This window comes from Harpia harpyja, chromosome 1 (assembly GCF_026419915.1).
Source record: "Harpia harpyja isolate bHarHar1 chromosome 1, bHarHar1 primary haplotype, whole genome shotgun sequence".
In the NCBI taxonomy this organism is placed as follows: domain Eukaryota; kingdom Metazoa; phylum Chordata; class Aves; order Accipitriformes; family Accipitridae; genus Harpia; species Harpia harpyja.
In genome coordinates, this window is record NC_068940.1 from 105,089,274 (window position 1) to 105,106,653 (window position 17,380).

Sequence of the window (17,380 nt, forward strand, 5' to 3'; positions counted from 1 at the left end):
TTCCAGGGATGGGGCAGCCACAGCTTCTCTGGGCAACCTCTTCCAGTGCCTCACCACCCTCACAGTGGAAACAGAAGGAAACTTCTTCCTTACATCTAATCTAAATCTACCCTCTTTCAGTTTAAAGCCATTACTCCTTGTCCTATCACTACATGCCCTTGCAAAAAGTCCCTCCCCAGCTTTCTTGTAGCCCCCCTTTAGGTACTGGAAGGCTGCTCTAAGGTCTCCCTGGAGCCTTCTCTTCTCCAGGCTGAACAACCCCAACTCTCTCAGCCTGTCTTCACAGGAGAGGTGCTCCAGCCCTCTGATTACCTTCATTGCCCTCCTCTGGACTCGCTCCAACAGGTCCATGTCCTTTTTCTGCTGGGGGCCCCAGAGCTGAACGCAGTACTGCAAGTGGGGTCTCATGAGAGTGGAGTAGAGGGGGAGATTTCCCTCCCTCGACCTGCTGGTCACATTTCTTTTGATGCAGCCCAGGATACGGTTGGGTTTCTGGGCTGCAAACACATATTGGCCGGGCCACGTTGAGCTTCTTGCCAACCAACACCCCCAAGTTCTTCTCTTCAGGGCTGCTCTCAATCCATTCATCTCTGTAGAAATGAAAATGCCAAGCGAATTGCACAGTTCACCATCACATCTTTACTATGACTTCAAAGCATGTTTTCTGATCCTGGAGTTTCTCAAGAATACTGGTGACTTTTCTCCCTTCCGTAGATCCACTGAGTTAACTTGTGTAGTGAAATCACATTTTAAAGCAATCGTGAATATTCTTACAGAGAGTAAAATGAGCAGAACAGTATTTTTTGAATAACTGAATGTAGTCAAAGACAGTTCAGGTTTCTTGGCTAGACTGGTTTGCACTGTTGGCCCATGGGATGATAAGTTTGGATAACACCGAGACCTTTTTCAATTCCAGCTTTGATGTGTTAAAAAATTTCTAAATTCTTATAGCCACCCAATCACCTCTCCTAAGCACAAGTCTTTATCAGTGATTATGAACATGGCACAAAGATAATGTCCCATACATAGAGAATGTCCTGTTTTTCCTCAGGACAGCTACCTAAGCATGGTGTTCAGTTTAAGTTCATATCCTTTGTTCCTTAGTACCAGTGGTTAGGAAGCATCTTCCTAATGTGGTCCAGTACTGCTCGCTCTGCTGTCTACTCACAGCCTTGCTTTGTGCTCTTTGGATGTATTATCAGGCCTATTCTCTCCCAATTTGCAGGTTTACTGGATGTGAGAGTCTGAGGCACATTGTCAGAGGCTTGTACCACGCTGTACCATGTGAGGCACAGTCTGTGCTACATGCTGGGAAGAGGTGCAGAGCTATTACTGTGCTCTGTAGATCTTTAGGCAGCAAATCAGACAGCTTGACTTGTCGTCTTTCCAGTACAGATATCTTGGGAAAAGGAAGAAGTTGCTCTCGAAGTTACCTTCACCTGCCTTGCTCCCAGTGTTTGATATACTTGAACCAAAACAAGAAGAAGGAAAGTCTATTTAAATTTCCTGCTGGAATAAGCTGGCAACACGTATTTATTTCCATGGCCAGGGAAGTGTATGGTACCCTTCTGATCTGCATAATTCCTCCCACACGGTTCCTTCCCTGGAGCATCCGTATGTTTGAGCAATGCCTTGCTTAAACACATGACTCTACAACTTGCTAATATCTGATTTACACATATAGCTAGGGCAGGTCCAGAAGCAGCACAGATGTGTTCACCTGGTTGTCTGCTCAGGTTTATGTACTAACAATGGCTTTCTTAATGGAACAGTTCACAATCGCGGCACCTTGAGAGTACGTGCGAGAGAATACAAGTAGGTTGTAACATAACAACATGATTGTTATTAATATTACCATAATGTCAAGAGAACAACAAAGAGTTAAGTACTACAAGTTATACACAGCACATGTCAGTTTGTTTTTGTGGTGGCCAACTTAATAAGAACAAATGACGAAAAATGAAAGCTCTTAATTTGTTGTACATCTGTAGTGTTGTAGCTAGCTGCTTCGGTCCTTTTGTGTGCTCTCAGAACTAAACAGTCATTGATTGTATTTACTCTGTGTGTAACTATACAATTATATGCCTTTTCAAAACTGGTGTGAGTCAAACTCCTTCACTTCATTGAGAGTAATAATTTTTTTAAAAAGAGTGAATTTCATGCACTATCCCCTTGGTTTCTTGATTTTTCTAGTATGTGTCAAAATATTTTTTAACTGCACATATCACTGATATCTTTCGGGAAACTGAAACCAGACTGTCTCTACTGAACTCAGGAAATTGCAAATGTCCTTGAGGCAAAAGAGATGAAATCAGGAGGCCATGAAGTTCAGGCTTACACTTCCACTTGAATTGTGCTCTGCCGTTCAGTTGTTGAAGACTGACTCGACAGATTAAAGGCTCTACCAGTACATAGTTAATGGAGAAACATGAAACGTGGATCCTTTCAGGAAAAATGATAACATTAAAGCATCTCTGCATTCAACAGAGAAACCTTTTGTTATTAACAATCCTATTGTGGTTTAACCCCAGCTGGCAACTAAGCATCATGCAGCCTCTGCCTCCCTCACCGCTCCTCCCTCAGTAGGATGGGGGGAGAGAATTGAAAAAAAAAGTAAAACTTGGGGGTTGAGATGAAGACAGTTTAATAGGAAAGGAAGGAAGAAAATAATAGTAACACCAACACTAACACCACTAATAATAATAATAATAATAATAATAAAAGAATTGGAATATACAGAACAAGTGATGCACAGTGCAATTGCTCACCACTCACTGACCAATGTCCAGTTAGCTCCCGAGCAGCAGTCTGGCCCAGTCTGGCCAACTCCCCCCAGTTTATATACTGGGCATGACGTCACATGGTATGGAATACCCCTCTGGCCAGTTTGGGTCAGCTGCCCTGGCTGTGTCCCCTCCCAACTCCTTGTGCTCCTCCAGCCTTCTTGCTGGCTGGGCATCAGAAGCTGAAAAATCCTTGACTTAGTCTAAACACTACTTAGCAACAACTGAAAACATCACCATGTTGTCAACATTCTTCTCATACTGAATCCAAAACATAGCACTGTACCAGCTACTAGAAAGAAAATTAACTCTATCCCAGCCCAAACCAGGACAAATCTAAGCCTGGTTTTATTTTCTCAGATACAACATTGCTTATTAGCAGAGATGACAGTTTCTATTCTCTCCTCTGGCACTGAGGTTAATGTTTCCTCCCTTTCCTTGCTTACTGTCACAGTTTCCGTGTTCCCTGATTTTTTATTTTTTTTTTTAAATCTGTTGATGAAGAGTTCTACAAAATGGCATAAAGGTGGTTATGGGAAGTCACATCAAAATATTCTGCCAATAGTGAAAGCTTAAGGCAGGCTACAGGGACAAGAGAAGTACATCACTCTAGTGCTCTCTGTGCCCAGCAGTCTGCATTTCAAATACCTCCTGAGCCAGACTTACTCAGATACAATTGACTAAATTCAGTCAGTTTAGTCAGATACATCTGACTAGATGTGCCTGTTTGCAAGAAAAACAATAAAATCTGAGCTTTTAACCTTAGGCTTTCTTTATAATCAATCAAGTCCTGGCTTTGATTTACCTCTACTAAAGAAGACACCAAAAATAGGAAGGATAAATCACACTCTTTTGTCGTTTCACTATAGACTGAATCTAAACCTTCTTCTCAAAAGTCTATGAGTACCCCATAGGACATCAAAATCTGGCCATGGTGGGTTTCTTAGTGTTCAGTATCCTTTGATGGACTTTGCATAAATACATACATATTTATATATGTTTTGAACTCCTGTAACATTTAACATCCACAATATCAAGGTGAAAAGAGTTCTGCAGGTTAAGTGTGTGAAGAAACATTTCCTTTTGTTTATTTGTATCCTGCTGGCATGAACAATATATATTGTAATTATATTACTACTACTACTACTACTACATGACATGTTTTCTTATCTGCACATGCTGAACTGTATAGAAACTGCCATGTTGATGTACTGAGACAACCTCTGGACACTCCTTTCAGACCTGGGCAACTGTGGAGAGTGAACCAGTATTAGCAGCAGAACCCTGATTTACTTGCTATTTCTCTTTTCTCTTTTTAAAAGATATTCTAAGAACTTAAATGTCAGCCAATACAATTTTCCTGATCTTTGACAAGATTTAGGGGACGATGTAGCAAAAGCCCTTAAGTTCTTGGGAGATCCTAGAGTTCCGTGGCAATATATATTTTCCAGGCCCTTGGGAGCCCTTAGAACAGAACAGTGTTTTGTTTTGAAGATAAACAAATCTAATATGGTTATGCCTGGTGTATCCCACGGGGAAAATAGCTGAAATTTATTACTGGGGTCTTGGAGACGAAACTGTGTGGCATTATCAGTTCCTACAAATGGTGAGTAAAGCTTTCTAGTAGAGGTTCATTAGGAACCCTCCCCTGGCTTTGAAATAGAGGTGGTGGCTTGTAACTGTTACAAGGTCAGAAGTGTGCAAATGGCTCCATGCCTCCCGGCACACACAAAAGCACAACACAAGCACCACCAAAGTAGGATTACGCCTGCCTTGGGATTTACTGTAAGTGTGTATTGAGTTCGATGCATTAGTGCCCCAAACTGTTCACTCCATTCCCTCTATTGGGATGTGAGGGAAGTAAGACTGAACTGTGCAGATGGGGCTTCAAAATAAACTGAAGTAAATTGAATTCAGGTATTGCTTTCCCTGTTTGCTTGTTCCTACTTAGCAGGTAAGGGAAAACAAACCACTTGACAGGTACACTCTACTTCCTCTGTAGTTCTCCATCATCAAGAGTGAAGGAAATGGGATGGGAAGTATGAAACAGCAAAATTGCTTCAATAAACCAGGGTGACATATGCCATCTTCAACCAGTGCACTGATTTTCATGGTGCTTTCCACAGAGTGGGATTTGAACCTTAGCAGTGCCCCTATAAAATGATCTAATGAAACCTGAGATTGTACTGCCCTTGAATTGATATCCCTTGGCCACCCTCTGCAACAGGAATGAAATCTTGTATTGATTTCTGGGAATGGGTCACATTCTTATTTTGTTGCTGCTTTGGGATTGCCTGCATTCTAGTGGCTGCAATGTTCCTCTTATAAACTAATTTACCTTTTTGTTTTCTTCCCCCCTCTGCCCCTTTTTTTTCTTGTAGTGGGCTGCCTTAGAGCCTTAAAGACAGAAAACAAAAAAAAAAAAAAGGAAAAGCTTTGGATCAAGTCATCTCAGTTTAATTGGCATTGCATTCTCTTTTGGCAAGAAAGTTGCCTTGTATTCACTGGGAATAAAGGAAGAAGGAAACATTAAGAAATGGGCAGGGGTGAAGGACAGAGAGAAAGAGCTTTTAATTTAGTTTTGAGTCCTGAGTGAGGTTAATAGATTGTGCAAGACTCATAAGAAACTGTCGGAAGATCAAACTGAGCCTCAATTGATTTCTGATTCCTCTTTGAATTATTTCTTTCTTTAGGGTACATTTGCTTCAGTCTTATATGAGGAAGGAATACAATAAAATAAAGCAAACACATTAGAAATTACACTTGGACAGGGAGAGCAACATAAAAACTGCAAACAATTTATAAGCAGTATAATTCCATAGAGTGGCCTTAGGCATTCGGGGTGGGGTTGTGGAAGAAAAAAAAAAGAAAATAAAAAGAAAAAAAAAAGAAAATAAAAGGAAAAAAAAAACTTTGTTGCAGTTTTCTCTCATCTTCTATGGTTGTTTTTATTTCTTTTCTTTTAAAATGAGACCTCAAAACTTACTGATGTTTCATCATACACTCGCTAGCTCTTTTAAATTCATAATTGTTCTTTCTCCACTTTTTTTCCCCACACTTCAGGTTACAGCAACCCATTCCAACTGCATCATTAAAAAGGAGCAAGAGACTTGTCTGGAGAAGATACGGAGGGCAGCTGCCCTGAACCCTCTCAATGACTCTTCTCCAGGTGAGTTGCAGCTTCAAGGACCATGTACGTTGAAGTGATGGTTTCTAAACATTTCCTGTCGTGTCTGCAGGGGTTTTCAGCAATGTCAATGCAAATGTCTTACGGTAAGAGGTGCAGTCGCTGCAGCTGAATGAGTTTAGAGAAACATTATAAGGACAAAAAAATCAATCAATGGGGATATACCAGAACAACTGCTCGTTATTATCAGAGGTCAGGAATTCTGTACTTTAGGTGATGCAATGATGTATCTACAAAATTAATCCAAAAAGAAAAAAATAGAAAAGAAAAAAAGAAACAGTATGCTTGGAAAGGTCTTTATAGTGTTTATGTCTTCAAAAGGTGGAGACAGCTATTGGGGACTGGACATAAGACTAAGTGCATCATTGGTCTGTTCTGTAACAACTCATTCCCCCTCATCAGCTCAGTAGTAATTTGTGCCTCCCTCTCACATGATCTGAAGACTTTACAGGGATTAACATTGTGATGACTGTAATCTTGATAAAGAATACTTGTGCTATTGCTGAGATAAGAAACTGAGGCAGCAAGTAAAGAAGAAATTAATAGTTTAATATCCTGTCTCATTTCCCACTGACGGCAGCAGGAGCTGCCTATGGCCAGCACCGATGAGAGAAGGGCAAAGAATGACAAAGAAACTAATTGGAAATCAGCGTCTATTTTCTGAGTCCTGTCCAAAGTGCTTCTACTGTGACTAGAATTGGTAAAACTGCAGGGAAAAGCAGATAAAACACATTGTGTGTGTGATAAAAGAAGGGAGATTTCACTCCCCTTTTCCTCGCCACATATTTTAGCCCAAAAGCAAGGGAGGGCAGGATGCAGATATCTGTGTTATCAGAGAGTCCTCTGAAGCAAGCCAGTCCTGCATTTTAGCTGCTAGGAGTATTTCCATCAGCATCCTGCTATTCATCTCATACCTAAGCTCATTTTTGTTCTGCTTTCCAGCTTTGGGCAAATGAACTGTGTGGTTTGGTGGCACAGAGGAAAACATGTACTTCAGGCAGTTCATTTCAGCCCCAGGGATGTGTTTTTGAGACCCTCTTTGTACATTACAGAAGAGCTTCCCAATTCTTCCCTGGTCCTGAAGTGGCATAAGCAAGGACAAAAGGGAAAAACCTGTTTCTCCTCCCCTACCCCCAGAATGATGTCAGAAGCTGACCATGAGCCCTACTTCTTATGATTAGGCAATGACTATTATTTGGATTCAAGAATTCATAGATTTTCCCGGGTCAGAAGAGACCATTTCACCAGCTAGTTTGTTCTTTATCACTCAAATCCAGAATAACCCTGGTAGTTGGGGGACTATTCAGACCCAACTCCTCCCCCCTGCCTGTTCCAAATTCAAAGAGCACAGCTCAGAGATAGAGGAGGTCCAGAGCCATTGGAAAGGCTTTTGCATCTCAATGTGATTAAAATGTATCACCCACTCAAGCAGGAAGGGACTGAATCCTTTCAAGCACTAGCTCAGCAGCACAACCCAGCTGCTCTTTATTCTGTTCCCTGAGTAGTTTTGGATTGAATCACTGTAAAGAAGATTTTCCCAGGCTCACTGTGCATCTTTTAGTTGTTCACCACATCCTGTGGCAACAAGTTCCACAGTTTACTTGGCTTTGGGTAAAGAAGCCACATCCCCTCAAAGACATTTATTTTCCAGTGAAGAATTCTGGCATATTTCTTATTTGAAAGCCATTTCATTCCATGGATCCTGTTTGTTGCCCTTTCCCTCTACCTTTTTTTAATTATTATAGACATGTTTTACATACATTTCATTTTACCTCTGGGACTATAGCATTCCACTCTATCCCCTTTAAGTCCTGACCTTCCAGACTCACCTTTCATTACATGATACCTATTTCAAGCCAGATCCTGCCACCCTCATTCCCAGCAAAGCCTTATCTTGGTAGTTAAAGGATGGGACATCAACAGAGCTCTACCAGCTTCTTACTGTTTGCTCAACATCATTGAGATACTACTTACTCTGTTTTGAATGACACCTTGCTGCTGCCTTGCTAACAAGAGGTGTATCAACACGGGATACTCCAAACATGATGGATTCACACTCCACAGTATTTGGGAAAATACTGCAGGTATCTGTTTACTCCAAAAGCACTTTTGCTCCTGGTCTATTACTGGAATGGAGCACTATTCACTACAGCTGAAGCTAGCTTTTAGGTTAAGTTATCAAGCATTGTTTGCAGAAGTTTCATTACGAAACTCCCTGAAGAGGTAGTAACTGCCCATAAATTAAGCAGTCATATCTGCGGTGTGTTGATTCCTCTCAATTTTCACCTGCTGCAGACAACCTATTTTTCACTTGGCAGAAGTGAAAATTGCCCAACATTTGTTTTTTGTTATTCATCTCTAGCGATAAGACTTACTAATGATGGCAGGTAGTGGAGAAATATATTAGCTTGTTTCCTTCAAAGAAAGAAACAGAGGAAATAATTCCCATGTTTGTCAGAAACAGCTGAAAGAAGGAAGAAATCCCTCCTGGCTGGTGAGTAAACTTCTGTTTATTCAAGAGCAAGGAGAAGCCTTTGACCACTTCTGCATACAAATTTCCATAGAACAATTCAACATATAAGTTTTCTGAGGATTTATTTCTCCTCAGAGGGGCTGCAGGCTATAAAATAGGATTGAGATTTTAGGGAGTCTGTAGAGACTTGGTCACATGTTCAAGTTACAAAAAATCCACCAAATCAGCTGAACTACAGTAACCTCTGTAAGCAAGGTAGCTCCACATTCTTCTGTTGCAGGTGACACAAAGTCAGATGATCACATCTAAAACTTGAATCTGGGACAGGAACAGTCTTTGTGATGTGTATTTCTACAGTATCTAGAACAATAACGTTACAGATCATGAAACCTACTCCACGGTGCCCACATGGTGCAAAACCCAGTAATGGTAATAGTAGGTTCTCTGCTCCTGTTTAGAGACCATGTCTTCTGCACTGATATTTCCTCTGCCTAAAAGTACTGTATGGAAAGCAATGCACTTTGAAGTCAAAAGAGGAAGAACATCTTATGGGTTCCTACATTTTGCAGTAATTCAACTCTCCTGCCTTTGCTTTGCCCCCTTGCTGTGTTCAGCATCTGTGAACACAGACACAAACTAAATGGTACCCCAGAGCTTCTCTGGGTGAGGTCCAACACAAGCACAATGTTCATGCTGCAACTGCAACCACAGGTCCTGAAGAGGAAGGCTGGCACTGTATTATGGAAAGCATCCAGCCCTGGCTTGTCAGGGCTCTGATGTTTTCCTCTTTCCCTCCCCCTCTACCTCTCATGCCCAGATGTTATGCTCATCACTGTTTTATTCTTCACAGCACCGTTTTCTCTCCTGCTGCTGTGTAATGCCTATAATGCTTCAGAGACAATGATTGCCTTGAGATTTTCTGTTTGTTTTGGTTTTTTTTCCATTAGTTTTATGATGGCTTCTTCCTCTTAAATGCTTTAAATTCTTCAGGAGCCTTTATATGAAAAGAAGTAAGGGGCATGTGCTGACCCTATGTGTCCATCCCTGTTCAGCCACCACCTACAGCCTGAATGAAAAAGAGAATCTGAAGAAAATGAAATCACAGCAGGACCCAGAATCTGACTCCTTCACTCTGGAGTGGGAATTAAAGTGATAAAGGGAAATAATGAAAGCCAAAGTCAGAAAAGAAAGGAAGGAGGGGAATGATTACTTCATACTCAACTTCTCTGGGCAGTGGAGCCAGGCTATTTCTTACATCTGTGTTTCCATTCTCCCTTGTTTGAGTTTTTGTCCCTGTTCTAGTGTAGAGCTACCCCAGTTCCTGCTGGACCCTCTTCTAGCTGTCAGCAGTCCTCAAGGGACTTTCTGCCAGATAACAATTGATAAAGCTCACTGCTGATCCATATGCACCCTTTTTCATTTTTATTTTTTTCCATCCAGACTCTGCTCACCTGTTCCCGACACTGGCACTAGGAAAGTATGGCACAGGAGTTACTCAGATACTTAATGACAGTTTCCTGGGTCATGTACACTTAGCATGGGGTTCATCTAATTAAGTGTTGATACCTGTAAATGCATCTACACTACAAATGAGCAAGTCACCTTACTCATTTTGTAGCTATGGATATCTAATAAGTAGAGCCTGAGACATAATTCATTTCATCCTCGAAGTAGATTAGATGATGCCTTTTTTTTTTCTACGGACATATATGGAAGTAAGGGTGACCATCTCACCTATAAATATTTACACTGTAGATGTCTACATTTTATCAGACAAATCCTACCTTTAGCTTCTGGCTCTGTTATACTGACTAGGTCATGCTAGAGGTCTGGATTACCCAAAAAAATCTGGACCGTGATTTTTACCATGGGATGTTTTGATATGTAGGTGTCTTCTTCATGCCATCCACGCACTTAACTGTAGTAGATTTACTTAGACCTGTGTGAGCAAGTTTTGCAATAAATGCTTCCTTTAGTGGTGACCTCAAAGGACAGGCAAGTGTTCAGCAGCCTGCACATTCACGCTTGCCACACGCACGCGCTGACAAAGAGAATCTCTCAGCTGTCTTCTGCTTCCTTGTGGGCTTCTAGCTCACCTAGAGGTCTTACCTAGGGCCTTACACTTTTGTCTGGCTTGATCTGGGATCTACTGACCAGTTGTATCTGATACTGTCCATGGGGGCACAGGATCACAGCCAGGAAATACGCCGCTCGGAGAAAGCCCATGATGGAAAGAGCCCTGCTGATGAAGCGTGGAACATTTCTCCAGCTGTAGATTGGCATGATAGATTTTTCGCAGTCTGTTACCTGTCTTGATTTCCACTGTTGGGACATGATATTCCAGACTTGTCCCCTGAATGTGGCTCGCTCTCAAATGGTGGGGGAGTTCCTTGAGTGATCTGCAGATTTGGGCCTCTTGATTTAATGTTTATAGTGCTTAAAATGCACTAATCTGGAATAAGCCAATGTATGATAATAGTGAACACAGCACAAGAATTTGAATAAAAATAGAAGTGATGAGGACTTATTGGTGATTATGTGGTTCATGGCTCATTGTTAAATTAATCTTTAACTTGTAGTCCTAGTTCTCTAGTCCCAATCCTCCTGTCCTTCCTGTGAAAAATGTTGAAGGGCAGTAGCATTGCCAAGCAAGTCAAGAAATTCAAATCAAATAAGTATTTGCAGAGATGCAATGCCTACAATAATCTTTGTTAAGAGGAATCCTATCAGCAAGTTACCCTGTAAATCAGCAAGAAAGAAACTGGTAAGGGTGCCAAGGGGGTAGGAGGTGGTAATTTGAAGGTAATGGTGGTGACGCAAGGAGAGAGTAGATTTTGAAGTGTTTCCATTTTCATATGATGATGGAGCAGGTTTTTTTAGGTTTAGATTTTTATTAGGTGTCTCATCAGCCTCCTGTCCTTTCAGAGCCTTTTAATTACCTGCTTTTATTTCCCTTGGCACCACTGGGAAGACGTTCATTGTGTGCTTGTGTACGTGTGCATGTGTCTCCCTTGTTGATGCAGCTGTGCACAAGAACTATAGGACTAGGACTGTTCTTCTCACATTCAGCCTTTAAAAGCTATTGAATTCTTAGAGTTGGGAGGGCGTAGCTAAGAATGTCTCTACACATAAATGTTTTCTACTTGGCTTCTGTTTGAACCAGCTTTGAGCCTAGACAGCTTTGATCTTCCTGAATATATCTGTCTTTGGTCAAAGATGCTTTTTTGCACTGATGGGTTTATCCACGACACTGCATAAAGTGTCTTCTACTAACCTCATGTTAGAGATGGTAGAAACAAGCGAGAATAAGCGAGGGACCATGTGATACCAGGGTTAGGATCTGTGCTCATTTCAGACATCTGTACCGTAGAGGTCTCTATCTGAACAAGACACTTGTGCAACCCTTGGTACCCGAGCTGTGATCAAGCTTTACTTTTTCTCAAGCAAATGCAAGAAAAAGAGCTTCACCAGTCTCTGGTTTCCAAGCATTGACTCATTCTTTAGCTCTTTGCTGAATGTCTTTGAGTTTATCAACATCCTTTTTAGTCGTCTGTTCATCAGATACAATGGATAAATACATGTCACCTAAATATGGGATTGTAAAGTAAAGAGGCCCTTATCAATGTCAGTTATTTAAATTGTGTTTATAGTCAATAGATCAAAATAAGTACTTAGAAGTCACTTACTTACACTTACAAGTTCTTAGAGGACTTAAACTTGCCCTATTTTCGACATCCATCTTACGCTGAGAAGACTGTATGACAAGTGCCCATTTCTCTGCATTGCCTATTAAAGCAGTCATTATGGAGGTCTAAGTTAGATGGTATGAATCCTGTTGACAATAATGCAGCAGCACTGGAACAAACAAAATCTTCACAATCCAGGCATAAACCAAGGTGCAGGCTCTATAAAGAATCTTGTTCTCAAATGGAGCAGCAGAAGCTAAAAGGGATGTTGCTAGCCCACTGTGAATTCAGTCACATTAGTGAAGCTGAAAGCCTGGAAGTGCACTGTCATTGAAAAAGTTCAGGATCAGCTTGGCAGGGGAAAGAAAGGGTGCTGCGTCACAGACAAACTGCTTTGGAATAAACTATCGAAAATTTTCTTGCTAGTCACGGCTGGAGACAGGACAAACCTCCAGTGGGTGAACCACTGGTATGTTCCCATTTCTTGGAAAAGCCTCTAGCATATTTCTTTCCCATCCCTCTATAATATGGAACCAAGCTATACTTATATGTATGGTCTGCCTGGGAAGACAAATAATATAATAATAATTTTACTGGTGAAGGATTCCTGGTAACGGGGATTAAAAACCCATCCATGTTGTGCCCTAGACATAATATGAGGATGCACGTATTAATGCCAGTTGAGCAGGGATATTCATTTGGCATTGTAACTCTCAGCTGAGATCATAGTCCTGGGAGCAGAAATAATTTGCTGCAGGGCAGTGGTGTGCTTGTACAATCCCACAGCTTTTATTTCCAGATCTAGCTGAGTTGCCATTAGACTGAGGATCTCTGTACCATTCTTTATTTGGGATCACAGTGTCTTTGGTAATCTTATGTGTCTCAGTGTCAAGAAAATCTTTCCTTAATATACTATCCCTTTCTCTTCAGCGCTGTGTGCTACCCACAGCATAGTGTTAAGCCATGGTAAATTGGTGGAGTGTGTAGGGCCATAGGTGCATCCTGCAGTACCAGAGCAGTATCCTGCCATGGATTTTCTACAGCACATATGATTGGTCTCTATCCTAAGAGTCTGTCGTGGTTTAACCCCAGCCAGCAACTCAACACCACACAACTTCTCACTCACCTCCCTCACAGTGGGATGGGGGAGAGAATCAAAAGGGTAAAAGTGAGAAAACTCGTGGGTTGAGATAAAGACAGTTTAATAGGGAAAGCAAAAGCCACGTGTGCAAGCAAAGCAAACCAAGGAATTCATTCCCCACTTCCCACGGGCAGGCAGGTGTTCAGCCATCTCCAGGACAGCAGGGCTCCATCACGCCGAACGCTGACTGGGGAAGACAAACGCCATCACTCCCAACGTCCCCCCTTCCTTCTTCTTCCCCCAGCTTTATAGGCTGAGCATGATGTCCTATGGTCTGGGATATCGCTTTGGTCAGTTGGGGCCAGCTGTCCCAGCTGTGTCCCCCCCCAACTCCTTGTGCCCCCCCAGCCTGCTCGCTGGTGGGGTGGGGGGAGAAGCAGAACAGCCCTTGGCTCTGGGTAAGCGCTGCTCAGCAGGAGCAAAAACATCCCTGTGTTATCAACACTGTTTCCAGCACAAATCCAAACCATAGCCCCGTACCATCTACTATGAAGAAAATTAACTCTATCCCAGCCAAAACCAGCACAGAGTCTTAACCCCAAATCCTGCTAGTTCTTATTCACTGCTTTGTCTCCAGCGATGTGATTTGTCCCTCTTGATATCAGTAGCTAACACCTCAATTGTCTAGTCTAAACTAAGTCTAAGTAGCCACTGAAGAGCTGTGGGTCCTTCCTTAGAGCTATTCCTTTCAAACAGCTATGGGTTCCTGACATTTGTGGGATAATTTTTTCTGTGGAATGGCATTTTTCTCTCTACTGACTCAAGAGGGAACCTGGAGGACAAGTTAAGCTGGATGGACTCCCTAAGATAGTTAAAGCTTAGTTGAGGTGATCATCAGCCTGGGAACGGTCAGTTAAGATGACTCAGAGAAAAGATGCAAAAATTGCTGTAATGGAGCAGAAATTTCTATTATCTCCTTGGGCAGCATGAACACATTCTGCTAACACATTCAGCAGCATTTTGGTGGTTTAAATGAGGACTGCCCTCCTTTGCAAGCCCTGCTAATATACCTAAGTTTAGTCATCTTCTCAGCATTTCCTGGACTTCCATTCAGATGGGAAATGAAGGGAAAGAAAAGCACTGGAATTTAACGCCTACAGCTCTGAAAACACCATTAACTGCAAAGCATGTGTATGAGCTACTATTCCATCCCATAATATACTCACTGTAATAATTCCTACCTGGTTCTTTCAAAGCTATAACTTTCATAATCCCCAGAACTGCCAGGAAGTCCTTCTTTAATAACCCAGGAACAGAAGTCAAAAGAAAATAAAAGGTGAAATGGATTTTGTCCAGGCAACTGGGTAAGATACTGACTCAGAGAAGATGAGTTTCTGGGAGCAGGACTGAATAAAAGTACTTTTCTGCAAGCAGTTTAGTCATTGAAAAATGCAGGTTTAGGTTAAATTTTGAAATAATTTAGGCTGAAAAAATCATTAACAAACGTGGAAAATAAAGATGTATTGACATTTCACGACAGAACATTGTTTCAGAAGTATTGCTACTTAAATTTAATTAGTGTTAAAAAATAAAGAAATGTTAAAATTTAAAAAAAAGAAGCTAAAAATAAAACTTCCTGTCTGACTGCCTAACTCTGTCTTATTTCATGTCAGCCAAAAGAAAGGAAAAAAATCTTACTAAATTGAATGGAATGGCTTTTTTCCCTTTTTCTTTGCTTAACAATCAAAACAAAATATCAATTATTTACACTTTTCCACTTGTGAGTTCCTTGTTTCTATGGTGACAGCTAGTTCATTAAACCACACCACCTCTCTTTTTTTGTCTGGAATTAAATAGTATCAAGAAGCCCAATCTTCCCTTCCGCTACATGGCATCCATGATGTGCAATGAGAAGCTGATCTAGAGTAAACAGGGAGAGCTTCTTTATAGTATATGCAGAGGCTATCAGTAAGTTGGGTTTTGCCCCATATGTTTATTTATTTGGTTTTGTGTTTTGATTTTGGTTTGTTTCTTTCTTTCTTTCTTTTTAAATGACCATTTTCAAATGCAAAGTGTAGTAGAAGTGTTTGCAATGGATTTTACCCGTGGGGCAGGGGGATTGTTTTAATTCATGTTACCCCAAGCGGCAATTGTGATCATTACATTTAATTGCAAGCATGATATACGAGGTCACAGCTGTTAAAAAATAAACAATGAACAGCAGTAAAACTTATGCAATTAAATGAGTTGTGGTCTTTCCTGTGCTGCTGTGATCTGTCGATATCTTCAGTCACAGACAGCTGGAAGCTGTGAACAACTTACAATCATTTTTAACTTTTTAATGTCTATAGTACCATGGCAGAAAAGAATCCCCAAAAGACTATTAACATGACATCTGATTTATAACTGACTATCTATGATTTTAGTATGATTTTCATCAGATCTTTGCAGCTCCTTTTAAACCATGTGCTTGTGCTATATCCCATCAGGCAGCTGCTGCAGTCTTCTGCAGAAGCGGATGCATTTCAGTGCTGAATTAAAGTGTTGCCTTGCATGCAAACTGTATTTTCATGAAGGTCCTAAAAACATGTCCTGTTTCTGTAAAAATGACTGTCAGGTGTCAGACAACCGGATATTCTTTTAAAAAGGAATTTTGCGAAAATGCTCTTTTGTTCCTATTCCCATGGCATATTCTGTAGCTGTCTGATGTATTTTCTGACAAAAATGAGTCTTTATTTCTTCTTTAGATTGTTAGTCTCACTGAGAAAAACAGCAGTAAGAAAGTGAATTCGATTCTTGCTGGAATCAATGGCACAGTTGACTGGTTTCTAGGATCTTTATTTCTAGTGATGGAACATGGATTAAGACAGCACTGATTGACTTTGAATTTCTCCGCACTGGCAGTGACTACATTTCAGAGAAATCCTAAGTGAACCCTAGACTTTGCATGTAAATTGCGTTCTAGTGTCCAATAAGCTCCTGAAGCAGGAGAATTAGAGAATTACTTTGGAGATTTTTAGGACCAGATTCAGGTGCGCATAAACAGCAAGTGTCTCTAGATTCCTTAGGGTATCAAGACATTCTGACATGGGGCCTACAGAAGATCTGTGTCTATCTGGACTAGCAACTTGATTCCCTGAAGCATCTCAAATTGCACTAAAACCCTATCTTTTTGAAAATAAATTAAATCCTTGCAGTGGAAATACCTGATGTAGCTACCTAAAAATTCCATGTTGAGTCTAAGTTAGTCACCCAGGCTCCCTCAATAATCAGAGATGAAAACCCGAAGACTTCTAAGTGCAGATCATTACCCACAGACATCTTCATTTTATCACTGGAATTACTTTCAGGGCTTCAGTAAATACATTGACTTTGTGGACTATAGTGGAAGCTGAGACGCTGGGGAAAGGGTTTTATTGTATAGAGACAGATATTCAGTGCCATTTGCGATGCCTTGGGTGTTTGAGACACCCACACAGTGCTGAAGGAACTCACAGACTTACTGGAGTAACAATATTGGAATAGAAGCAGGAGGTCAGCTAATAGCTCAGGTGGCCCTAGTGACATGCACTGAGGCAGCTAAAGCCCACCTCTGTTTGCGTACAGACATCTGTGTTTAGGTTTCTTAGTCTGAACCTAAAGACCTGTAGGACTCGCTGAATCAGGGTGGTGAGACACAGGAACAGGTTGCCCGGAGAGATTGTGGATGCCCCATCCCTGGAAACATTCAAGGTCAGGTTGGACGGGGCTCTGAGCAACCTGGTCTAGTGGAAGATGTCCCTGCTCATTGCAGGGGGTTGGACTAGATGACCTTTAAATGTTCCTTCCAACCCAAACTATTCTGGGATTCTATGATTCTATGAATCTCGATGGAAAGAGATAGGCATCTTCAGAGAACCAGTCATGTTTCCTAAAAGTCCTCTAAAAAAATGAAGGAAGGTTTGTTTGCTGAAGGATGTTACTCAACCTATGAAAAAAATGCCTAGCTTTCTGCATTGATTGTAGAGACAAATAAAAAAAAAAAAAAAGATTACTAAAGTGAAGTATTCTGAGCACTAGCTAACAGAGACATGCTTCGTTGTTTTTGACAGAGAAACTACAAGATTACGGCACACACGCATCCACAGAGTTTGGTTGTATTAGTCAAATTACCCAAAGGCAAGGAAAGGA

General features: G+C 41.2%; 1 protein-coding gene across 5 annotated transcripts in view; it reads left to right on the top strand.

The window, feature by feature from the left end:
• ADCYAP1R1 (ADCYAP receptor type I) overlaps positions 1–17,380 on the top strand; it is a 149,010-nt gene that overhangs the window by 55,389 nt on the left and 76,241 nt on the right. For all 5 annotated transcript variants that reach the window (XM_052807956.1, XM_052807960.1, XM_052807979.1 and 2 more), the window contains exon 3: positions 5,847–5,952. In XM_052807956.1, coding sequence (XP_052663916.1) covers positions 5,847–5,952 — 106 coding nt within the window. The remainder of the gene's footprint in view (positions 1–5,846; positions 5,953–17,380) is intronic.